Source organism: Oncorhynchus gorbuscha, linkage group LG11 (assembly GCF_021184085.1).
Source record: "Oncorhynchus gorbuscha isolate QuinsamMale2020 ecotype Even-year linkage group LG11, OgorEven_v1.0, whole genome shotgun sequence".
Lineage (NCBI taxonomy): Eukaryota > Metazoa > Chordata > Actinopteri > Salmoniformes > Salmonidae > Oncorhynchus > Oncorhynchus gorbuscha.
Window position 1 is genome coordinate 27549178 of NC_060183.1, and position 27041 is coordinate 27576218.

At 43.1% G+C, this 27041-nt stretch overlaps 1 protein-coding gene across 1 annotated transcript; it reads left to right on the forward strand.

Annotated features, from left to right (window-relative positions):
* Positions 1 to 6495: 6495 nt before the first annotated feature.
* On the forward strand, positions 6496 to 16401 carry LOC124048430 (ras-related protein Rab-5C-like). Its single transcript, XM_046369212.1, is given in 7 exon segments — positions 6496 to 6918; positions 9149 to 9522; positions 11151 to 11302; positions 11504 to 11626; positions 14841 to 14934; positions 15354 to 15439; positions 15441 to 16401. Coding segments are annotated over 6 exon segments (663 nt in total). The 5' UTR covers positions 6496 to 6918; positions 9149 to 9356; the 3' UTR covers positions 15483 to 16401.
* Positions 16402 to 27041: the final 10640 nt, after the last annotated feature.

The window sequence follows — 27041 nt, forward strand, 5'->3', positions numbered from 1 at the left end:
CTCAGGGCCCTTAACTTTATCCTATACAGGCGCTATAGTGCCGTTTTGGCTGCCGATCCATATACAAACCACCCATAACCCAAATATGGAACCTGCAGGTTATTTTTGTCTTATTATTTAAATTTGTTTCGCGGATCGCAACCAACCTGAAGGTGCTTACATCGCCAGCTAGTGGAGTGTGAGGTTGGTCACGGCCTACCTACATTAAATTATCTTCATTATTCCTGTTACAAATGTTTTATAATTTTTTATTATTTGCACCACAGACTAACCCTACACCTATATACCACTATTTCATTAAAACAATTACAAATCACCACGCCATTACATTTTCTGCAGTAAAATGTTGTACACCAAGTTACTTCTCCGCAGCTGCCACGTACACTCATTAAAAACCCACTACCACATTCCACTACTTTGACACTATCTGCTCCTGCACCATGCCAACAGCCTGGGAGGACAGGACACCATCCTTCAACACACCATGTAACTCAAATCTGGTATACCCAAATACTTCTCTACAGCTGCCACCACATCTATGTTCTGTGATTTACATTCCATTTCTGCAGTACAGTTGATAACCCTTGCTATGAATGCTAAGAAGCAAACCTTACTGAAGCATAAATAACTCCCTCAGTCCTGACACAAATATACTGCTCACTGGGATCCTCTAAATTGTAAATGGGAACTTGTTCTCAACTAGCCTACCTGGTTAAATAAAGGTGAAAAAAAATATTTAAAAAATAAAAAGGATCCCTCACCCTTGACCCATCCTCCTCTACTTTCTTCATTGCCTCAGCATACGAAACCTTCAGCACTACTCTGACTCTGGCCACTTCAACCTGCCTCTCTCGCACCGGACCCTTCCGATCCCCAGCAACATGGGCGCCCCTACAGTTGACACACAACTTTATCCACCGAAACTACACAATCCTCTGTCCAAGGCCTTCCTGCACACTTCCCAAATCTTGGAATCACCCTCCTACACACTGCTGCGCCATGACCATAAACGCCGCACCTGAAACAGCGCGGTGAATTCTACACAAAAGCTCAAAAAGGATAACTGATATATCCTAACATGACTGTCTTGGAGACTCTGACTCAAAACTCAAAAGGACTGACAATGACTCCTATGAACCCCTGGAATTCCCAACTTCAGTTGCTCCACCTCTACAATTAACCCTACCCTAGAAATCACTTAATGGTACCCCGTTCCTAAAAGCAAAGCAAGAAAAAGATCGAACAGATCACCCAAGTTGTGTGACACGGAGCGCCTTCTCCCTCTGGTCAGAAGAAACACAAAACAAATATCACAAGTCCACTACAGGTTACCGTCACTGATTCAACTGAACCAAACTCCTTTCCCATCCACCCTGAAACCACAAATGGATCCACCAAAAGGCAAGGGTCCACATTCACCAAAAATGTCACTCCTACTGGTCCAGATTCTTCTTTATCATGTCTGGCTCCATTTTTCCTCAACACACATCTTCCCACTACACTTGGCTCTTCTCCTTCTTCCTCGCTGTCTATAATCACATCTATCCGTTCACCACGCTCTTGCAGCGCCTTCATCCACTACATTGCTTGCAGAGCACGCACTGATGGCAATTTCTCCAAAACCCAACTTCTGTTCCTTAGCCCAGTTCACGAGTGCGGTTATCTCTTCCTTCACCTCCACACGTTCCGTCAAAGGACCTCTACGCCGCTTTATTCTGTTACCTAATCCTCTATTTCTATTCAAATAAAGCCCTACAAACCTCACAGGTTTTTGTTGTTGAAATCCTTCGAAATAAGTAACGTCCTGTAGTCTTTATAAGTGACTAATGAACATCAAACGTGATCAAACCTTTTATTTATTTTTAGAAAGCCAGTTCTATCCTTGAATATGACTGGGCAAAGTGTTAAGAATAGGAGAGCCATCTATTTTATAGTACACTAGAGCAGAGCAAACATGGACCAAAACAGTCTTACATTTACATTTAAGTCATTTAGCAGACGCTCTTATCCAGAGCGACTTACAAATTGGTGCATTCACCTTATGACATCCAGTGGAACAGTCACTTTACAATAGTGCATCTAAATCTTAAAGGGGGGGGGGGGGGTGAGAAGGATTACTTATCCTATCCTAGGTATTCCTTAAAGAGGTGGGGTTTCAGGTGTCTCCGGAAGGTGGTGATTGACTCCGCTGTCCTGGCGTCGTGAGGGAGTTTGTTCCACCATTGGGGGGGCCAGAGCAGCGAACAGTTTTGACTGGGCAGAGCGGGAACTGTACTTCCTCAGTGGTAGGGAGGCGAGCAGGCCAGAGGTGGATGAACGCAGTGCCCTTGTTTGGGTGTAGGGCCTGATCAGAGCCTGGAGGTACTGAGGTGCCGTTCCCCTCACAGCTCCGTAGGCAAGCACCATGGTCTTGTAGCGGATGCGAGCTTCAACTGGAAGCCAGTGGAGAGAGCGGAGGAGCGGGGTGACGTGAGAGAACTTGGGAAGGTTGAACACCAGACGGGCTGCGGCGTTCTGGATGAGTTGTAGGGGTTTAATGGCACAGGCAGGGAGCCCAGCCAACAGCGAGTTGCAGTAATCCAGACGGGAGATGACAAGTGCCTGGATTAGTAAATACGGAACCGTTACGTATTTTATCGAACGGGTGGCAACCCTAAGTCTAAATATTGGTGTTACATTGCACAACCTTCAATGTTGTCATAATTATGTAAAATTTTGGTAAATTAATTACGGTCTTTGTTAGGAAGAAATGGTCTTTACACAGTTCGCAACGAGCCAGGCGACCCAAACTGATGCATATACCCTGACCAGTGTTGCCAACTCCTCAGTAAGGAATGTAGCTATTGGCTATTGGCCATCACCTAATTTGCATAATTGGCCATGTGCATATAATTGTGATGGGCGCTGTAGGAGAGAGGAATAACGTTGCCTCCCTACCACTGAGGAAGTACAGTTCCCGCTCAGCCCAGTCAAAACTGTTCGCTGCTCTGGCCCCCCCAATGGTGGAACAAACTCCCTCACGACGCCAGGACAGCGGAGTCAATCACCACCTTCCGGAGACACCTGAAACCCCACCTATTTAAGGAATACCTAGGATAGGATAAAGTAATCCTTCTCACCCCCCCCCCCCCCTTAAAAGATTTAGATGCACTATTGTAAAGTGGCTGTTCTACTGGATGTCATAAGGTGAATGCACCAATTTGTAAGTCGCTCTGGATAAGAGCGTCTGCTAAATGACTTAAATGTAAATGTAAATATCGTGGGAGAGACAAAAAGTGAATAAAAAACACACAAAATATGTTTAGAACTACAAATGAACTTTCTTCTGTCGATTCTTGTTTTTTTTTTATGTCACAATTCCAACCCTCCTCATTTATCCGGGATTGGGACCGGCAAAAGTGACCCAAAATATTATTTTTTTAGTTTAGTTTTCTTAATTTTATTTGGTTTTTAACCTTGTGGTACACTTAGGAGCCTACAACAAGTCACAGTAAAACTTTAACATTTTTAACCATAACATTTTTTACATTTGTTTTATAACAATCTAAATGGACCAAAAATTGACAATAGAAAAAACTGTCAATGACAATGTGAGAAAGTTATGGTAACTAGTCTGGCCCTAATTCAGGTAATTCTTTTCAAGACTGTGCTGGCTCACAGAAGAGTGGGTCATCATCATTTTGGTCAAGGCTCTCTATGGCAGGTTCAGCAACTGAGGTTCAGCAAGGAGCTTGGCAATTTCTTCTATTTCTCCAGGGCTCTTATTGTGCTTTAGTGTCCTCCACATTAAAAACTGACATGTCCTGCAATTCTTAAATGTTGTCCGGCAGTCTCATCCTCAACTCATTAGTGAGGGAAATGGTGAAGGCTACACACCGCTTTCGGGCATTGTTTCCATCCTCAGGCGCAAGGTGGAGCTCAGCTGCCTTTGACTCAAAAAGGTAACCAAGGTACGGTTTGGGACTGATGTATCCATCTATTGGCCCTTTGAGTACATCAACATTTGCCAGTGGATTCAGCACCCTGCTGCTCAAAAACTTGATCAGGCTAACCAAGCTGTCAAGTAGCTTAAGAGGATCTACTTGCTCTCCCTCAAAAGCTTTGATGGCTAACTGTTCCTCAACCAGCACTGACTTCAAAAAAGTCAGATACAATGTTTTGAGGATCACATTACATGGGAGTATAAAACCTCAGCCATGGACTTGGTGATTGCGAAATGCAGCCTAAGCTCCTCCCCCCACTGGTCCAAAATGCGTGAAACCGCAGGTTCAATGAAGAGCCAACGTGTGGCACACACCTTGGTTATCTGTAAAGGTTTCTCCCCACAGTTGATGGTCTCATATATGGCCATGTAGGCCTCTCTGCGCTTTGGAGACACTGAAAACCCAGTTATAAGTCTCTCGTACCAAGTACTCCACACTACAGGGGATGGTGTCATTGGAAGCATGACTTACAGCAAGCTGCAGAGAGTGACGCACACAGCGAATAAGAACCAGATATGTGAAGCCATACTCCTCCTTCAGCACTTTATGGACCCCATTGTTAATACCCATCATAACAGAGGCATTGTCAGTCCCTATCCCCAGGAGTTTATTTTTTAAGAGAACACTTTGAGGAAAGCCACAACAGCAGGGGCTATAGATTTGGCATCGCCTCCCTCCAACTCAACAAGCCCCAGAAATGTTGATACAATTGTCTGCTTGGTGTCACTAAAGTACCTTATCACAACCCCCAGGTACTGAAAAACACTTACATCTGTGGACTCATCGAGGAGGAGGCTGAAACGCTGGTCACCCACATCTGCGAGCAACTTTTTCAGAAAGTATGGTGCTAGAACACCATTAATCATTTCTGTGCACTTTGAAGTGGGTAGCAGCAGTGGAGTCTGAGAAAGTAGCTCTACATCCTTCTCCAATGTGATCACATGCCAGCACGGAACAGTGTTCAGCGATAGCTAATGCCACGGTGGTCTCATCCTTTTTTTGCAGTCAATTTTTGGAACCATACATGGCAGGCAGCTTGTTTTGGGTGGAACTGTAATAAGGCTTTGCCTTTTGAGTATGTTTTGAGTTGTCATGCAGTTTTTTACATCACTAAGTTTGGCGTAGAAATCAGCCTTACAATACAGGCAGTATGTCCGTGTATCATCTCCAATAAACGGCTTCAACCAGCCTTCGAATTCAGGGTTTGATTCCCACTCCTTTCTGTATTTTTCAGTGTACAGTTTAGACCAAGACATGATGAGCTAGCCAGCTAGATGTTTAGCTTATGTCACAGAGAGGCACACAAACAGTGGACAAGGTGAGTAAGTGACTGAGTCAAATGCAGTGATTTATTTTAGACAAAAAAAAAACATTTTACATCCTGCCCTGAATGTAAGCCAGGGTGGGATCAGCCAGTGGTGGCTTCTCCCGCATGCGCGATTCATTTGCAATCTGGATGAGGAGGGGTGAACATCTCCTGCTCTGACTGCAGCTGGGAGGGACTGCTGCGGGAGGACTGGGCCGCCTGTGAGTGCTTTGGGACAGCGTGGGGCCCACGGAGTAAGAACGATACGTGCTATCACATCAGAGTCTCCAATAACACCAGAAAAAGTTGCTAGATTTGTCACTAGTCAATTTTTTTTGAAAATGTGTCTCTAGAGGGGTCTGAATACTGCTAAATATAGCGACAAAGTAGCTCAATTGGCGACACTAACTCTGCTTACACTGAACGCAAGAGAAGTAACACAATTGCAGGCACCACATTATATGCAACGCAGGACAAGCTAATTAAACTAGTAATATCATCAACCATGTGTAGTTAACTAGTGATGTTAAAATTGTATTTTATGAAATAACTTTAATGCTAGCTAGCAATTTACCATGGCTCCTTTCAGTCTGCACTCGTAACAGGTGGTCAACCTGCCACGCAAGTCTCCTCGTGGATTGCAATATAATCGGCCGTAATCGGCACCCAAAAAGGCCTATTACACATTATGAAAACTTTAAATCGGCCATTCCGATTAATCGGTTGACATCTTCTACACAGTTGTTAAAGTAATGTGTGACACTCGTTTTTGTTGGTGCATAGCTAGTTCTCAGACTGTAGGTTGCATTCTACCTTCTTCTCCATTCAATTTTAAGTCATTAGCTTCTCTTACGACTGCCTCGTGTAAACGACAATTCCGACATTTTGTTTTAACACGTCAATAATCATAGCTTGTTATACGGCTTTCGAAACACATGGCCCTTTCGTGATAGGTAGCTAATTGCACAGGTGGTCGACTCGTCTTTCGTAAACAAGCACTGTAACATGGACATATGGCCGTAAGGTGCGTATGATTTGTATTATTTTTTATTATTTCTTGCTGATATGAAAGATAAGGTCCTTATGCTTCCAAAACCGTACCGCAAGCGACGAGTGTTAATGTGCAGATTGAACTTCCGGACTCTTCACAAAATTCCCCCTTAGCAGAAGACGCTTCGTCCAATGAGTCATTGTGTAATGTGACATTAATGGAACAGAGTCATGGACTAGTGCATAGCTAGATAACTTAGGCAACGTTAGTTAGTTTTTTGGAAAATATCTGCAGAGGTGGCCACTGCAACAACTGATACCGACAGGCTACCTATCCATTTACCTTCTTCCTTTCGGGGGCTGGTTTTGCATTTTGAGGTTCCGGTGTCAGTGTACGGTAGTCTAGCCTAGAGTCAAGACTACCTAGGCAGCGTGTTTTGCAAATAAAAACCTGAGCTTTCTCATCCCACTACTCCAGATTCGAGAGCCTCGTTTCAGGAAGGTGTGTGTAACCCGGATGTTCAGTTACACAACGCGGAAATACAGGATAGAGTCATTCGCCACACTGATAAGTGAATCAAACATCAAAAACAGTAATTTGAAAATTAAGGGCAAATACTACGACTGGAATCTAAATCGGTAAGAAAGAACACATTTCCCCTCTAAATAATAGTTGATCATATTTGTGTGCCGTCCTTGTATGTGTTCTCTTTTTGTTATATTGTTTAAACAATATTTTTTTTAACTGCATCGTTGGGTACGAGATCGTAAGTAAGCATTTCACGGTAAAGTCTACACCTGTTGTATTCGGCGCATGTGACAAATACGATTTGATACCTAGCTAGAGTAGTCAGCTAGCTAACTAGAAATGCTAGCGTAGTGGCGAGTAAAGCTACTAAAATGCACCAGCCATTGCTGCTAGTCAACTATCTATGCATTTTCCACTTACTTACTGACTGTTGTTTTGTCATCTAAGTTAGCTAGTTAACGTATGACCTGTCTGTCATATGGTTGTTGAACTGGTAGACTTTGTTGTACTTTGTTGTAGCTAGCGAACGTTACGCCAGTGACAGCTTTTGGACAGACAGTTCGTGAACATAAATATAAACGCAACAATTTCAAAGATGTTGCTGAGTTAGTTAATTTAAGGAAATCAGTCAAATTAAATGAATTCATTAGGCCCCATGTTGGTCACAGATACCTTAAAGGTAGATGCGTGGATCAGAACCAGTCAGTATCTGGTGAGACCACCATTTGCTTCATGCAGCACCACATATCTCCTTTGCAGAAAGTTGATCAGGCTTTGGAATATTGTCCCCACTCTTTAATGGCTGTGCGAAGTTGCTGGGTATTGTCGGGACCTGGAACAAACTGTCATACACGTCGATCCAGAGCATCCACACATGGTCAATCGGTGACATGTCTGGTGAGTATGCAGGCAATGGAAGAACTGGGACATTTTCAGCTTCCAAGAATTGTGTACAGATCCTTGGGGCCGTGCATTATATGGCGGAGGATGAATGGCACGACAATGGGTCTCAGAATCTTGCCACGGTATCTCAGTGCATTCGAATTGCCATCGATAAAATGTGTTCGTTGTCCATAGTTTATGCCTGCCCATACCATAACCCCCCGGGCTACCATGGGTCACTCCGTTACAACGTTGACATCAGCAAACTAATCTGCCAGGGACTGCGGTTGAAAATGAGCTGGTTGGCTAAAACCGGCACTTTTTTACTGAAACATTGATTAATGTGCACTGTCCCTGTAAAAATAAACTCAAACCGCTCGCCCACACAACACCATACATATGGTCTGTGGTTGTGAGGCCGGTTAGACATACTGCCAAATTTTCTAAAACGACATTGGAGGTGACCTTTTTCTCTGACAACAGCGCTGGTGGACATATGTTTGCAGTTAGCATGCCAATTGCACGCCCCCTCAACTTGACATCTGTGGCATTGTGTTTTGACAAAACTGCACATTTTAGTGGCCTTTAATTGTCCCCAGCACAAGGTGTACCTGTGTAATTATCATGCTGTTTAATCAGCTTCTTGATATGCAACACTCGTCAGGTGGATGGATTATGTTAGCAAAGCAAATGCTCACTAACAGGTGTGTAAACACATTTGTGTGCGAAATCTGAGCGAAATAAGCTTTTGTCCGTATGGAGCACTTCTGGTATCTTTTTATTTGAGCTTTTGGAACATTGGACCAACACTTTACATGTTGCGTTTTTATATTTTTGTTCAGTGTACATAGATGGCATCAAACAGTAAAGTAAAGAGCAATGATGTAAATAAACCCTGGTTGCTGAAGCTATGTATTGGACATTGAGAGCCTTTGGAAGCCACCTGTCAGCCATATTGGCACTCCCCAGTAGGAGCAGTACTCCATAGGAAATAATGGAATTCTATTCTACAAGGTGCGGTGGCGTGAACACAGTGCCCCGGCTCTATCAGTCATCTACATCATTGATAAAGAGTGCCATTTACATAGTTTGTAAATGGTTTTTAGCCAGCCATGCAAAATCAGACTGACAAGATGCACCCCGTGGAGGTATTTCTGGACATGGTTTATAACGCTTTGGTTGAAATTGAATAGGCCAACTGCCTACCAACACATTAACTGAAGAGGCTCTACTTCATATCTGCCAGTGTTTGAGTTATCAATATTGACACATCATGCCAGGAAGATAAGGTGGCCAATAGCAAGACTGCTCTCACATGAGGACCGGTGTGGTTTGCCTAACTTCCACTTCCACCTATACCTGCAGGGACTTTCCAGCCAGACTAACTGGTATTTTTGTAATGCTTCTACTTCTTGTCAGTAATCGTTTATCTATCTTTTCTCTACACCAACACCCCAGTTGCTGAACTTCTTCTCTTCACTTTGTCTGGTTTCCGGCGCTGATCAGCTCAGCCCTTCTAACCTAATCCCCATCTGTGCCCGTGTTATACGGATCCCAACCGCTGCCCCCACGTATCGGAATTCCACTGCTGCTCCAGACCCCCCCCCTGCAGTCTCTCTTGGCGTGGCCAAGCCCCTCTCATTCAGGATAGCCTCTGCACAGCTCCATGGCGGGTCGTGGAGGACCGGCGCGACCCAACGGCCCGGCGGCAGGCAACAAGATCTGCCAGTTCAAGCTGGTGCTGCTGGGGGAATCGGCGGTGGGCAAGTCCAGTCTGGTGCTGCGCTTCGTCAAGGGCCAGTTTCAGGAGTACCAAGAGAGCACCATTGGAGGTGAGTTATTCACTGTGTGTGTGTGTATATATATATATATATATATATATATAGAGGTCAGACAAAAGGAAAAAGTGTAGGGTTGACACAAATTGCATTTATTTAACCATTATTTGACCTTTTGTAATCAACGCAATGTATGCTCAAGCAAGTCAATGTAGAGGACGATGCTACTGTAGTGGAGATGCCATTAACCTCCAAAAATGAAAAGGATTAACACTGTAGAACAGCATGTCTGCCGGATATAAGCCTATCGTATGCAATTCACAATAGTAAGCTCCAGTCAACGATAGAGGGCACAGGAAATGACCGCAATGTTAGAATTGTTAGAGGGGTCAAAGATTGACATGCCTCATGGGTCCTCTTCACTGCTGGAGAAATGGGCCTTGTTCAAAAATGCTATCTTTCTTCCTCCCTTCTAGTAAGTAATCAAAGATTTAATGACCCAGTCATGTCAGTGATTGGGCTCAATAAAGGGAGGTAGGAAGGAAGGATTGGAACGAGGCCATGGACTCTCTGCACTGTCATGTGATTGTGGAATTCTAGTGTTTGTAGTTTACAGACATGGGATTAGCATTTCTCTTTGCAGTTCTGATCCGTAGAAGCAGCAGTGCTGTGCTCGTTACGAACTTAATCCTCCAACCTGTTTGGCAGGACATGGTTAAAAATCCCAAAGGATACCAAAAATTCATTTTTTTTTTTTGTTCAAATGACCTTGCATAACATTATGAGCCTATTACAAAGTCCCTATTTGTTGATAGTATCCATTTTATTATTATTTTATTAGTCACTGTTAGTCACTTAGTCACTGTGGACTATCAATAGAAGTCACGTTGATACTCATAGAATAAAAATGAATTTTTTACAACTTCCCAAGTCTGAGGGTGGTATCAATTTGCCACCCAGGGCTTTTACTTGCGACATAGTTAAATGCGCTAAAGAGGAACAATGGGTACATATTGAAGATGTGCATGCTCGTCCCAATCTTTTCACGTGTCTATTTTCGAATGGATAAAGCAAAGAAAATGAACAACTTCATAGTTAAGAACACTTCAACCATATTGACGAAGATTTGAACGTATTCTACAAGAACTAATATCACCCCCTAAAAAACACAACCCTATGGAACGATCCCTGGATAGCTTTTCAGAATTCACAGATAAATTGTTTATGTGTATGTTTTGTATTATAAAAATAGAACCGTATCAAAGTTACTTTTTTTTAACGTCTCTGTTTTTTTTATATTATTTTTTTACCTGTGCGTGTACGGTTCGGTTCGTAGGCCTCCTCTAGCATAGAGCAAATTGAGGAACTGCAACTGAAACCGTACCCTACACTGGATAGGTTTTAAGTGCCCGTAATGACAAAACAAATGTTGACATTGAAGCGAGTGGGAGAGATTGACATGTCAACCCCGTGTCATGGCCCACTCAATTGCGGTGCAACGTTACTGATAGACGTGCAGGTATAAATGTATTAAGTGGAATAGACCTGTTTCTCTGTCATGTAGGAATAAAGTCTGCGCTATATAAGACACCTCCGAGAGTCATGAACACTGCTCTTTTTCCTCCCCTGACATATCCTCTTAACTCTTCTTCCCTCCCTTCCTCCATCTTACTATTTTCCAGCTGCCTTCCTCACACAGACTGTCTGCCTGGACGACACGACAGTCAAGTTTGAGATTTGGGACACGGCAGGCCAGGAGCGATACCACAGCCTGGCGCCCATGTACTACAGAGGAGCCCAGGCGGCAATTGTGGTCTACGACATCACCAACCGAGTGCGTAAAGGCTCTTTATCTGTTACACCTTACAACTGTGTAGGCAGGGCATCCAATTGAATTTGAATGACCAGTGAAACCAATAGTTTGGTTGTTTAAGAATATCAATTCTCAATGCTTTATGAGCTTAGTTCAACTCTCTTACCCTGTCATAACCTTCATGTAAATGATGCATTCTGTGCCTTTTGCGTGTTTCATCAGGACACTTTTACGCGGGCAAAGAACTGGGTGAAGGAGCTGCAGAGACAAGCCAGCCCCAACATCGTCATCGCTCTGGCTGGGAACAAGGCCGACGTCGCTAACAAGAGAGCCGTTGATCTCCAGGTGAGAATAATTCCCACGCTGTGTGTGTTTCATTGATTGACAACATAACAAAACATTTGGCATGATAATGACAACAAAATCAGATGCTGATGAATCAATTGTTACAATTTTTTTTTTTTTTGTCATAGTCCAAATGGTCTTCTACTATTTGGTGTGGTACTATGATAGTGTACATAAAAATTAAAAATAAATATCCATCCATCCATCCATCCATCCTAGCCAAATACATTTAAAATCACAATTCCTGACATTTAATCCCAGTAAAAATGTCCTGTCTTAGGTCAGTCAGGATCACCACTTTATTTTAAGAATGTGAAATATCAGAATAATAGTAGAGAATGATTTATTTCAGCTTTTATTTCTTTCATCACATTCCCAGTGGGTCAGAGGTTTACGAACACACAATTAGTATTTGGTAGCATTGCCTATAAATTGTTGAACGTGGGTAAAAAGTTTTGGGTAGCCTTCCATAAGCTTCCCACAATAAATTGGGTGAATTTCGGCCCATTCCTCCTGACAGAGCTGGTGTAACAGAGTCAGGTTTGTAGGCCTCCTTGCTCGCACACGCTTTTTTAGTTCTGCCAACAGATTTTATTATAGGGTTGAGGTCAGGGCTTTGTGATGGTCACTCCAATACCTTGACTTTGTTGTCCTTAAGCCATTTTGCCACAACTTTGGAAGTATGCTTGGGGTCCTTGTCCGTTTGGAAGACCCATTTGCGTCCAAGCTTCAAATTCCTGACTGATGTCTAGAGATGTTGCTTCAATATATCCACATAATTTTCCTCCCTCACCCAAGCCTCCCCCTTTTTCCTCCAAACATAACGACAGTCATTATGTTCAAATGGTTCTATTTTTGTTTCATCAGACCAGAGGACATTTCTCCAAAAAGTATGATCTTTGTCCCCATGTGCAGTTGCAAACCATCGTCTGGCTTTTTTATGGCGGTTTTGGGCTTCTTCCTTGCTGAGCGGCCTTTCAGGTTATGTCGATATAGGACTTGTTTTACTGTGGATATAGACACTTTGGTACTCGTTTCCTCCAGCATCTTCACAAGGTTCTTTGCTGTTCATCTCTAGGAGACAGAACACAGTCTCCTTCCTGAGCAGTATGACGGCTGTGTGGTCCTACGGTGTTTATACTTGCGTAGTATTGTTTGTACAAATGAACGTTGTACTGTCAGGCGTTTGGAAATTGCTCTCAAGGATGAATCAGACTTGTGGAGGTCTACAATTTTTTTTCTGAGGTCTTTGCTGATTTCTTTTGATTTTCCCCTGATGTCAAGCAAAGAGGAACTGAGTTTGAAGGTAGGCCTTGAAATACATCCAGAGGTACACCTCCAACGGACTCAGGCTAATTGACATAATTTACATAATTTATCAGAAGCTTCTAAAGCCATGACCTCATTTTCTGAAATTTTCCCGAGCTGTTTAAAGGCACAGTCAACTTAGTGTATGTAAACTTCTGACCCACTGGAATTGTGATACAGTGAAATAATCTGTCTGGAAACAATTGTTGGAAAAATTACATGTCATGCATAAAGTAGATGTCCTAAGTGACTTGCCAAAACTATAGTTTGTTAACAAGAAATTGGTGGAGTGGTTGAAAAACGAGTTCTAATGACTCCAACCTAAGTGTATGTAAACTTCATACTTCAACTGTATACACATAAAGTGCTGTCGGAAAGTATTCAGACCTCTTAACTTTTTCCACATGTTGCTACATTACAGCCTTATTCTAAAATGGATTAAATAGTTTTTTTCTCCTCTCATCAATCTACACACTTACCCCATAATAACAAAGCAACAACTGTTTAAAAAAATAAGTTTAACATTTATAAACTGAAATCGCATTTACTTAAGTATTCAGACCCTTTACTTAGTGCTTTGTTGAAGCACCTCTGGCAGCGATACAGCCTTGAGTCTTCTTGGGTATGACGCTACAAACTTGGCACACCTGTATTTTTCTCTGCATGTCCTCTCAAGCTCAGTCAGATTGGATGCGGAGCGTCGCTGCACAGCTATTTCCAGATCTCTCCTGTTCAATCGGGTTCAAGTCCGGACTCTGACTGGGCCACTCAAAGTCATTCAGAGACTTGTCCCGAAGCCACTGTGTCATTCTCCCCAGTCTGAAGTCCTGAGCAGATTTTCTGTACTTTGCTCCGTAAATATTTTCCTCGATCCTGACTCGTCTCCCAGTCCCTGCTGCTGAAAAACATCCCCAAAGCATGGTGCTGCCACCACCATGCTTCACCGTAGGGATGGTATTAGCAAGATGATGAGCGGTACCTGGTTTCCTCCAGACGTGAAGCTTTGCATTCAGGCCAAAGAGTTCACGCTTGGTTTCATAAGACCACAGAATCTTGTTTCTCACAGTCTGAGTTCTTTAGGTGCCTTTTGGGGAAACTCCAAGCGGGCTTTCATGTACTTTTTACTGAGAAGCTGTCTGCCCACTCTACCATACAGGCCTCTAAGAAGAGTCTGGGTGGTTCCAAACTTCTTCCATTTAAGAATGATTGAGGCCACTGTGTTCTTGGGAACCTTCAGTGCTGCAGACATTTTTTGGTACCCTTCCCCAGATCTGTGCCTTGACCAATCCTGTCTCTGAGCTCTACGGACCTCATGGCTTGTTTTTTTTCTTTCTCTGACATGCACTGTCAACTGTGGGACTCATATATGCACACACACACACAGGGGTGTCATGCACCCCAAAAATGGACTCCCAAGTTGAAGAAACATCTCAAGGATGCTCAATGGAAACAGGATGCACCAGAGCTCAATTTTGAGTCTCCTAGCAAAGGGTCTGAATACTTATGTAAATTAGGTATTTCTGTTTTTTTATTTAATACATTTGCAAAACATTTCTAAAAACCTGTTTTCCCTTTGTCATTATTGTGTGTGGCTTGAGCAGGAGAATTATTAATTTAATCCATTTTAGAAAATGGCTGTCACAAAATGTGGAAAAAGTGAAGGGGTATGAATACTTTCCGAATGCACAGTATGTAAAACAAAAAATACTTGTCATCCACATGTTGTCATTTAGGGCCAATTTCCTGGACACAGATTATGCCTTGTCCTGGGCTAAATAGCTTTTTAGTCCAGGTCTAAACTCAATCTGTGTCCGGGATACCCCCCCTTAGTGCTTAAGAACCTGTTATAGACCTGAATAATCCTCACAAATTCTGTAATAATAATATGATTGTCCTGTCTTTACAGGAAGCACAGGCCTATGCCGATGACAACAGTCTACTGTTCATGGAGACTTCAGCTAAGACTGCTATGAATGTCAACGAAATCTTCATGGCCATAGGTAAGGGCAACCATCTACCCAGTGAGTCCCAACTTACTCACTCCAAGCACTATTGGCCTATAGTCCTCATTTAGTGATCACACAGAATGTATGATTACTATTCTATGGGTTTATCTCAATAGCCTAAATAGACCTCCACCCTTACATTGTTGCCACTTTGAAAACCCAGCTATAGGATGAATTCAAATTGGTGGATTCCTACTACATTTTACTTTTAATTTTTGTTATATAGAAAACGCTCTTATCCAGAGTGACTTACCGTCAATAACTACCAATACAATGCAAACAGGATAGGAATTGGCTTTCACTAGTCCAGATGGTGAGATCCACATTTAGGATGTTCTGTGTATCTGTTACTTCTGGGAGGACATGAACGCAGCATTAATGGCCCACTCTACTCTTCTCTACTCTCTTTGTAGCAAAGAAGCTGCCCAAGAACGAGGCTCAGGGCGCAGCCGGGGCAGGGGGCCGGGCCCGGGCAGGAGTGGACCTTCAGGAGCCCGCCCCCCCAGGGCCGCAGCGGCCAATGCTGTGGCGGGAGCACTTAGCCAATATCCAATGAACTGACTGAACGAGCACAGAACACAAATATTATCAAGGCAACCAATCACGGCCTAGAGAGTAACGATGCGGGAACCGTTCTCTCCCCCCCCCCCCCCCCCCCAATCAAAAGGAGACCCTTTAAAAAAATTATAAGCTAGAGAACTTCAGTGTGACCCTCTCACATACTCTCTTTTACCCTCTATCTATCCCTCTGCTGTACCTCCCATCTTCTCCCTCTCTCACTTTAAGCTAATACTAACTGGATTATGTCTTAACATTTTCTGTCCTTTTAAAAAAAACATTTTGTCGATGGATCATACCAACTCCTATTAGCCTTTTTGTCCAGGTGGCAGGTGCGTGTCGCAAAGGTTAAGTTGTCTTTTCCTCTTAAAATCATTTTCTTCCTTCCATGTTGGTCTTCCACATCTGGAAGAGGGAAAATATGCTCCAAGGGGACAATGTGTCTTACGCTCTTTCTCCGGATCTGTCCATTTTGTAAATTAATATTAGCATTTGTTTATTATTACCGCTGTTCCTTTGGCACGAGTGGGGGATGATTATATCGGACACACCTAATGTGGTTTCCGACACGTGTGACAAATTAAACCGTAACACAGTGTGCATTTTTATCACCTAGTACACCAGACAGTCATTTTTAGCATCATGTTTTTGAATCTGTAAGATGAATGTAAGAATACATTGTAAGACCTGGGGGGAAAAAAAACATGGCAAGATTTTCTTGGCCAAACTGTACATTGTTAAAATGTTTATTCCCATTAACATAGTATAACAATCATTTGTTCACCACCAATCAAACACAAATGTTCTGTTGGGGGGGCAGCATGTGGTAGGCCAGCCTCCGACATGAGATTTAAATCATGTATATTGTTATCAAATAAACTTATCTTGTAGTTTGAGGTAAAAGAATACACTATTTGCTGAGTTGAAAGAGTAAGGAACCATGGTCCTTTATTAGGTGAGAATTTAACATCGCCCACAGCACCCCATTGAACACAGCCAACTGACGAACCTGTGAAAAAGACGATAAGTAAATTGAACCCTTTTCTACATCACATGAAGACTGGACTATTACAGTATGTCTTGCACAAACCCCTGCTTTCCTTCCTTGAAGCCTTTTTCTACTGGGTTAACACCTAGTGCTGAATCCTGACGACTTCAACTTTTGCACAGACCTGCCATTGACATTGATGAAACATTTTGTACAAACAAAATTATTGCAAAAAAGTAAGAATGCATCCCTTCAAACATTCCTCCGTAATATCTACAATGAACAAAAATATAAAGTTGGTGGGAACTTGGAAAACGCTGTTTACACGTCGATCCAGAGCATCCCAAACATGCTCAATGGGTGGTGTAACGGATGTGAAACGGCTAGCTAGTTAGCGGTGGTGTGCACTAAATAGCGTTTCAATCGGTGACGTCACATGCTCTGAGGCCTTGAAGTTGTGGCTCTGCAAGGGCCGCGGCTTTTGTGGAGCGATGGGTAACGATGCTTCGTGGGTGACTGTTGTGTTGATGTGTGCAGAGGGTCCCTGGTTCGCTCCCGGGTATGGGCGAGGGGACGGTCTAAAGTTATACTGTTACAGTGGCATGTGTGAGTATGCAAGCCATGGAAGAACTGAGTACATTTACAGCTTCCAGGAATTGTGTACAGAACCTTGCGACATGGAGCCGTACATTATCATGCTAAAAGATGAGGTGATGGTGGCAGATGAATCGCATGACTTTGGGCTTAAAAAAAAAAAAACAGGCCTCACAATGGTCCTCAGGATCTCGTCACTGTATCTCTGAGCATTAAAATTGCCATTGATAAAATGCAATTTTGTCTAGCTTACGCCTGCCCATACCATAACCCCACCGCCACCATTGGGCACTCTGTTCACAACGCTGACATTACGCGACGCCATCTGCCGAGTACAGTTGAAACCAGGATTCATCCGTGAAGAGCACACTTCTCCGGCATGCAAGTGGCCATCGAAGGTGAGCATTTCCCCACTGAAGTAGGTTACGACACTGAACTGCAGTCAGGTCAAGATCCTGATGAGGACATGCAGGTGAGCGTCCCTGAGATGGTTTCTGACAGTTTGTGAAGAAATTATTGCTGAGTTACAGTTCATATGTCTGTAACTAAATAACTTTTAAATTGTTGCATGTTACGTTTATTTTTGTTCAGTATAGTAGAGTGGATATTTTTTACTTTAAGAACCTAATTTTACTGAACAAAATTATAAATGCAACAATTTAAAGATTTTGCTAAGTTATAGTTCATATAAGGAAATCAGTCCATTGAAATAAATTCATTAGGCCATAATCTATGGATTTCACATAAGGGCAGGGGCCCAGCCATGGGTGGATCTGGGAGGGCATAGGCCCACCCACCACCCAATCAAAATGAGCTTTTCTTCACAAAAGGGCTTAATGACAGACAGAAATAGTCCTCAGCACCTCACCACCCCTCCCCTCTGTTGATACCTCAGGTGAAGAAGCCGGATGTGGAGGTAATGGGCTGGTGTGGTTACACGCGGGCTGGACATACTGCCAAATTCTCTAAAACGACGTTGGTAGAGAAATGAACAACCGTTCTGGTGGACATTCCTGAAGTCATGACAATTGAACGCTCCCTCAATTTGAGACATCTGTGGCGTTGGGTTCTGTGACAAAACTGCAACAACAAAAAATAGTCCCCAGTGTCATGTATTGGTGTGACGTACTGATATGACATCACCACGTAAGTAAAGGCATGCGGGGCTTGTTACACAGACAGTGATGGACTAAAGACATGTTGAAGTTTACCTCTTATTTTTTTCACCTTTATTTAACCAGGTAGGCAAGTTGAGAACAAGTTCTCATTTACAATTGCAAAGCATTTCGACACACAACAACAGAGTTACACATTGATAAAACAAACATCCAGTCAATAATACAGTAGAAAAATAAGTCTGGTTGGTGAAATTCAGTATAATATCCTAACTTAGCTGAAAGTTGAAGCATAGGATTGAACACTGGCGACGAGGATGATGTTTAAAAACGATAGTTAAATCTGAATTGATTCTGGGACCACGAGTAACATAGTAGATGACAGTACATTGAACATTTTGAAAGCCAAGGAAATCCGGTGCCGTTCTTCACTGACAGATAAAAAGGGATTTTCACCAGTGGAAGCCGCTGAGGGGAGAACGGCTCATAATAGTGGCTGGAACAGAGCGAATGGAATGGCGGAAAATCATGCGTATGATGTATTTGATACCATTCCACCTATTTCACTCCAGCCATTACCATGAGCCCGTCCTCCCCAATTAAGGTGCCACCAACCTCCTGTGGTTTTCACACGCCAAATAAACATAGGCAAGCGCAGGAAACAGGCTGAATTCACTGTGATATGTGAACGGGGAGAGCCGTTTCTAGGGAAAGACATTGCCATTAAATTGGGTGTTCTAAAAGTGGGTGTTACCATATCAGCAGCGAGCGAGTGACAGGTATTTAAACAAGACAAAGGTAAAACAACAGTAGATCAACCTACATAATAAAATATGACACCAGTAGCACAGGCCCTTAGGCGTGTACCTTTCTACCTGAGAGAAGCTGTAGAGGAAAAGGATTGAGGAACTACAAAACATGGACTTAATCAAGAGAGTGGATGGTGAATCTGGTAGTGGTAGTGCCAAAACTGGACGGCAACATAAAACTGTTTCTGGAAATGAGACACGTGAACACAGCAATCATACGTGGCAGGTGCATGATCCCTACAGTAGACTAACTTGCAAGGAATAAATGGGTCTGTCATGTTCAGAAACTAGATCTTAAATGGAGCTAACATCAACTAGAGTCAAGAGGCATAATGAAGTTTGCAGTGCCAAATGGGATATACAGATATAAAAGACTCATATTTTGAGTTTCATCGGCGAGTGAGTAGTATCAACATGAAATCACAACAGCACTGGCAGGCATCGAGGGGGTGGAGAACATATCAGATGACACCATTGTCCATGACCAGTGGCTACCTGCTGCTCTCAACAGGCTGGAGAACTGTGGGCTGACTCTCAACTCAGTTTTTGGGCAGACTGGTGTTTAGGGGCATGTTACTCTCACAGAAGGGCATTGGGCCCACAGCTGAAAGGGAGCCTGAGACTGCATCAGAGGTTCGTTGCTTTCTAGGGTTAGTGAGCTACAGCAGTAGGTTCATTCACAGGTTCTCTACACTCTCTCTACACTCTCGGAGCCTCTGCGGAAGTTGACCAAGAAAGACACACCACTTTAGACCGGAATAGAATGCATATCAGACAAAGCAGGACCAGAGGGCCTAGGAGCTGTGCACGTGTCTGTCAGAGTGTGAACACAGATATTCACAAACTGAGTGTGAGTCCCTTGCATTGGTTGGGGCTTGTGAAAGGTCTAGTGCCTGATCGTAAGGCGTTGGAGGCTATTTTACAATCCTCGCTCAAAGCCATGCGCTCGCATCGAACGATGGGTGCTGAGACTCCATCCCTATGACTTTCGCCTTACCAGGGAAAATCGGCATCGCTGACCCTCTGTCTTGTCTAATTGGAGGGACTGCAGTGAAAGACACACACATGGAGCAGAGGATTATGTAAGATTTGTGGCTGTGAACGCAACTCGAAATGCAATGACCTCAAGGGAAGTGGAGGAAGCATCGGCTGCAGATGAAGAGCTAAGAGAGGTGAGAAATGCTATTCAGGGTGGGTGTTCTGAGACATGCCAGGCATATGCACCTATAGCAATTGAACTGTGTGTAATTGGACAATTAGTCCTAAGGGGAACCTGCATTGTTTTGCCGCATGCACTTTATGTGAGGGCTCTAGCCTTAGCTCACGAGGGACATTTGGGCATTGTAGACATAAAACAACATCAGGAGTAAAGTATGGTGGCCTGCCATGGACATGGCTGCAGAGAGACATGTCAAGTCATGCCATGGTTGCCAGATTGTATGAAGACCAGATGTGCCAGATCCACAGTGCTACCTGGCAGGACGTCGCCACGGACCTATTGGGTCCACTACCAACAGGACACTCAATACTAGTAGTTGTAGAGTATTACAGCAGATATTATGAATATGATGTCATACAATCGACCAATGCAGAAAAGGTGATTGATGGTCTGGAGAAGATTTTCAGTCGTCATGGTCTACCATTAACCATTCGATCTGATTGCGACCCATGGTACATATCATCCCAGTTCCAGAACTTCTTACAGGAAAATGGGGTATAGCATGTAAAAATAAATGACACAAAATGGGCATAGGCAAATGGTGAAGTGGAGCAGCAAAATGCTTCCCTCATGAAACGGATTCACATTGCACAAGCTGAGGGGCTGGACTGAAAGCGGAAGCTACGCGAGTACATCACAGTCTACAGGTCCATTGATCACCATGATGCTGAGCAGAAAGGGAAATCCAAGATCTATGCAGAGACGGGCACTCTGACGTGGACATTGGAGACCAGGTTCCCCTAAAATGGGACAAAACGGACAAGTTCACAACCTTCAGCGAGATACCTCACACTGTGATCAATAAAGAGGGAAACAACGTGGTTGTTCAATCTCCAACCGTATTCCAGGAATACAACATTCGTGAAGAGGTATACGATTGAGGAGCCAGATCCACAACCAAAGGACACCACACAACTGAAAGAGACTGGAACAGAGTCCCACTCTGAGACATTACATGGTCTCTGGTTTGAACTCTGTCTGTGAGGGATCACCAGAAAGACCACGGAGACCCATGCCAGTCAGGCCTCACAGACTAATTAAACTGCCACATAAGTTAACAGACTTTGTCATTAAATAATGATCCTGTACGGTAAAGAAAAATCTGAAGAAACTGAAAAATGACAAGTTGTCACGTTCTGACCTTTATTTGCGGTGTTTGTATTTAGTTAGTATGGTCAGGGCGTGAGTTGGGTGGGCAGTCTATGTTTGTTTTTCTAGGTTTTGGGTATTTCTTTGTTTTCAGCCTAGTATGGTTCTCAATCAGAGGCAGGTGTCATTAGTTGTCTCTGATTGAGAATCATACTTAGGTAGCCTGGGTTTCACTGTGTGTTTGTGGGTGATTGTTCCTGTCTCTGTGTTTGCACCAGATAGGACTGTTTTGAGTTTTCACATTTCTTGTTTTTGTTTGTTTGTTCATGTGAAGTGACTTATTAAAGCATGAATCAAAACAACCACGCTGCGCTTTGGTCCGCCTCTCGTTCAGATGAAGAAAACCATTACACAAGTACAAAGGACTAATGCGAAGACTCATTGTTTGAGTTGTGTTGTGAAAAAGATGCAGAATGTTAAACATTTTTTTATACTGTTTTGCTTAGAAGTAAGCTAAAAAGGAAATTCATATCCAAGTAAAGGGTGATGTTGTGGATTGATACCCCATAATGATGATGCAAAAACAGTTCTTTTATTTTACATTTTTACATGAAATATCACATTTACATAAGAATTCAGACCCTTTACTCAGTACTTTGTTGAAGCACTTTTGGCAGCGATTTCAGCCTTGAGGCTTCTTGGGTATGATGATGCAAGCTTGGCACACCTGTATTTGGGGAGTTTCTCCCATTCTTCTATGCAGATCCTCTCAAGCTCTGTCAGGCACAGCTATTTTCAGGTCTCTCCAGAGATGTTTGATCGGGTTCAAGTCCGGGTTCTGGCTGGGCCACTCAAGGACATTCAGAGACTTGTCCCGAAGCCACATCTGCGTTGTTTTGGTTGTGTGCTTAGGGTTGTTGTCCTGTTGGAAGGTGAACCTTTGCCCCAGTCTGAAGTCCTTAGTGCTCTGGAGCAGGTTTTCATCAAGGGTCTCTCTGTACTTTGCTCTGTTCATCTTTCCCTCAATCCTGACAAGTCTCCCAGTCCCTGCCGCTAAAAAATATCCCCACAGCATGATGCTGCCACCAACATGCTTCACCTTAGGGATGGTGCCAGGTTTCCACCAGACGCTTGGCATTCAGGCCAAAGAGTTCAATCTTGGTTTCATCAGACCAGAGAATCTTGTTTCTCATGGTCTGAGACTCCTTTAGGTGCCTTTTGGCAAACTCCAAGTGGGCTATCATGTGTCTTTTTCTGAGAATTGGCTTCTGTCTGGCCTGATTGTGTGTGCATAGATGGAGAACCTTCGAGAAGGACAATCATCTCCACAGAGGAACTCTGTCAGAGTGACCATCGGGTTCTTGGTCACCTCCCTGACCAAGGCCCTTCTCCCCCAATTGCTCAGTTTAGCAGGGTAGCCAGCTTTATCAAAACTCTAGGTGGTTCCAAATTTCTTCCATTTAAGAATGATTGAGGCCACTGTGTTCTTGGGGACATTCAATGCTGCAGAAATGTTTTTGTACACTTCCCCAGGTCTGTGCCTCGACACAATCCTGTCTTGGAGCTCTATGGACAATTCCTTGGACCTCATGGTTTGGTTTTTGCTCTGACATGCACTGTCAACCTTGGGACCTTACATAGACAGGTGTGTGCCTTTCCAAATCATGTCCAATCAATTGAATTTACCACAGGTGGACTCCAATTAAGTTGTAGAAACATCTCAAGGATGATCAATGGAAACAGGATGCTCCTGAGCTCAATTTCGAGTCTCATTGCAAAGGGTCAGAATGCTTATTTAAATAAGGTTTGTTTTTTAGTTTTAATACATTTAGCCTAGGCTACTACACAAGTGAAGAGCAAAAGAAGGCAAATGTTTGCCATTTTTAATATTGATAACTGATGATCAATGAGACCCACCCCGCTGGCTGCTAGACTAATTTGCCAATCTAACATTTTTTTAGCTGATTGAGTTACTGCTGATGCAGAACAAAATTTCTAAATTGCACCTTATGTATTCTATTATTCTAACTTTCAACAGTAATTTAGGACCCGAAAAGTATCCACCCTCCAAAAAATGTGAAATATATTTTTGAATTGGTCCACTGGCTGCCAGTTGCCCATTCCTGCTTTACATTATTTAAAACGGTTGGATTACTTTGGGAATTTCGGTTAGCAGCAACAATATGATAAATGCCTTCAATGGCATTAGCCTACTTTATTCGAATATTTACGTACTTTTGTGATATTCATTCCCGCATGAATTATTGATTGAACCATCCAGTTGTGGTTAAGAAAACATTCATGCATAGTGGTGGACTTTGGGATGTGATGGGCGAAGCTGCATGCATCACAATGTTTAGAACTGCCATGACAACCCTCCCACTCTGTCAGAATTCGTCATTCTCTTTGCGCTTGTTTCCCTTAATAGGATGTCGGTGGGCGGAGCCGGGAGGGTCGTCAGCGAAATGGGACACACCTGGGCTCGGGTGTGTCCCGGGATAAATACACCTCTTCCCCATTCTTTGGGGGAGACTCCATGCAGACACGGATAGATTTTGGTTGTGGAATTTTTGTGGCCGTTTTGGTTGTTTACTTTGGTACTGTTCAACACCCCTCATTATCACATTTATGCACGCAAACACTCACTAACACTACTGATTACCGACTACACACACACCATTGTTAATTGTACTTGGTTTACTTTAGTTAATACATATATTTTGTTATTCCTTATCTCCACGTTGTTTCCCTTTTTGTTACAAACTTCGAGCCAGTTCGTGACACATATCAACCATCGTTATGAAGCATCGAATCTCATGGGCGCACATTGCCTTCGCCGGACATAGCTAAGACTAGTCTTACTTTTGGTTGGTGCAACAACAGATGTAAATTCTGATCATAGTCAGATGTAGTAGCTACGCCCGACCTAACGTTTAACCCCCCCCCCCCCCCCCCCCAACTGGTGCAACCAGCCCCTGATTGGTGAACCACTGATCCATTCACAGCTCTTTGTCTGTTGGCAAAGTTAGGGACGACCACACCCACACACATATACAAACAATGCTTTTAACATAGGCCTACCATGTTTTCAACTTACATGTTTTGCGTTTACATTGGCAGCCCAATTATTCAATTTTTTCCCACCAATTGTTATTCTGACCAATCACATCAGATCTTTTCACATCAGATATTTTCAGAGCTGATCTGATTGGTCAAAAGACCAATTTGTGGGAAGAAAATATCAGAATTGGGCTGCCTGTGTAAGCACAGCCTTTGACATACATGATAACATTGTGCATTTCCAACTCCATGGTTTCCATCCTCTCCATCTACGTTGTTATGCGCAGGTCAGTGTCAGAGGTTCTGGTTTGCTTCCACTCCTGCTTCAGCCTGTAGTCCCTCTGCCCGCTCTGCTCTCTCAGGGTGAGGCTCCTGTTCAGGCTGGTGGCCATCTCCTGCATGCCTTGGGCCAGGTCTCTCTGCAGGGGACCCAGGCCCTCCACCAGCATGAGCATGATCTCTTCCTTGGTCACAGTCCACTTGGAAGGGATCTTTTGCTGCTCTTGCGGGACAAGTGCAGGCAGTGCGGGCCCAGCGGTTTTCGCCTCCCTGGGGCTCCAGTTGCCCATGTGGGTATTCACAGAGGCAGCGAGTTCGGGGGAGACCTGGAGCTTAAAAAAATCAAATACTATATAATCATATATCCGGCAAAGTCACTGAATTTATCAATAATTGCTCTGAAATTGCTGCACGTAGTCTAGATATTACAATGACTCTTGTAACTTGCGTTCGATGATAATGTTATTACTCCGCGTGTTGACGTCATAAAATAATTGGCACCCAAGTTTATGCATGTATCTCAAATTATAGCCTACTTGAACATTAGGCCTAATTGTTATCATGTCCATAAATGTAACCTATTTGACCAGTAGATGGCACCAGTAGGCCTAGATATTCTTTCAAATACTGTCAATATCCTATTACATTTGGCTTTTGTTTTGCCATTTTTCCCTTCAGTAAAATGGCACAATTGAACTCATACACTAAACGAGACTCACTCAATGAATGAGAAATACAAATATATAAAAAGACAAACATTTGATTATGTCACCAAACTATAAATTGTCAGGATTCTCAACCCATTATCTGGGATGGCAGTGTTGCAGACAGGTTTTAAAAACAAAAGTATTGCACTATACAGGGAATAGGGTGTCATATGGGACACAACCAGTGTCTTGCAGGTGACCTGCCGATTCACAGTAAGGAAGTAACGATTCACAATTCCGTTTTGTTCCCCTGGTTATTCTACTGAGCTTTTTTTTTAGGTAAAGTGTCCCAAGGATAATGCAGTACGCCCTAATGCAGTGGGTTTCGATGAACACTGTCCTTTTAATAGAACCACCTGGTTGAGATTGGAGGTCGATTAACTTAAGAAATGCATGGTTTTTCACACGGATTTTCATACACACATAGTTGGTACTATAAGGGGACTGTAAATGGAATTGCCATTGTGGACTAATGACAGTGTGTACCCAGTAATCAAATCAAACATCCCATTTATAGAAGACTACTCTTCTACTGTTGTTTTGTTATCAACATGAATAACACATTTACTAGAAATGTATGATATGTTTAACTATTTCTTAGTCAAGGCTTGTAAGTGTTTATACTTGTGATTGATATGTGTGTATGGTTAATCTGTTATTTATGGGGAAATGTACCATGAGTTGTCACAGTGTGTATGATTTGTGCATCGTTTCACATAAGCGTAGAGGTGGTTTAGCACCACTATTAAGCAGAGATGGGGGTGCGTCCCAACCTTATTCCCTATATAGTTCACTACTTTCAGCCAGGACCCCATAGGGAGGCTGGTCAAAAGTTGTGCACCGTGTAAGGAATAGGGTGCCATTTGGGACGCAGCCAGGGTAGGCAGCACAGACAGGTAGACAACCACTTTGGGAGAAAAGCATAGGGATTATTATAAGGTGTGTAAGGTGTGTTTAATAACAAGGTACAACAAATACTCTCAAGATTTTAAATGAGAAAGGGTGGCACATGTCTTGTAAATTGTCTGACCATTTTTCTGATTGGGGTGCATCAGACACACACAGACACACACAGCAGCACTGTCAAAGGCCGTGCCCCTCGTAAATGATTTCTCATTTGGTGTGCTGTCAAGCGAGACACATTAGAAAAGGAACCCATTTCAGAAAAGGAACCCATTTCATACTGCAGCCGTGAATTACAGTGGTAGAGGAGGCCTGATAAGCAATGAGTCTGACTGTCCTTGGAAAATAGATAGAAGATTGTGCCCTGAAAATAAATGTAGGCCACCTACAATATAGTACTATATTTTAGCCCCCCCCCCCACAACAACAGGGCTTTATTGCAGATTTAGAGAACTAGAATGTTATTTTCGTTGGTGTACTCCATCACCCTCTAAACCAAGTGCAGGAAAAGATTTGATCTATCCATAGTTTTCTTTTACAGGGAAATGGGTTTGAGGAAAATAATGATGACTTTGAAGATTCCCTATATTCCTCTGTTAAGAATAAAACAATTTACAGCGAGCTTCACTCCACATCTAGATATGCCAATCAAACCAGTTCTGTCAGGCTTGCAAATCCTCCTGCGGAGTGACACGAGTGAAAACCCATTTTTCATATGATTTTGCTATACGGACACAGAATATAGGAATGCCAAGGGCATTGGGAGAATGAAGGTTGTGC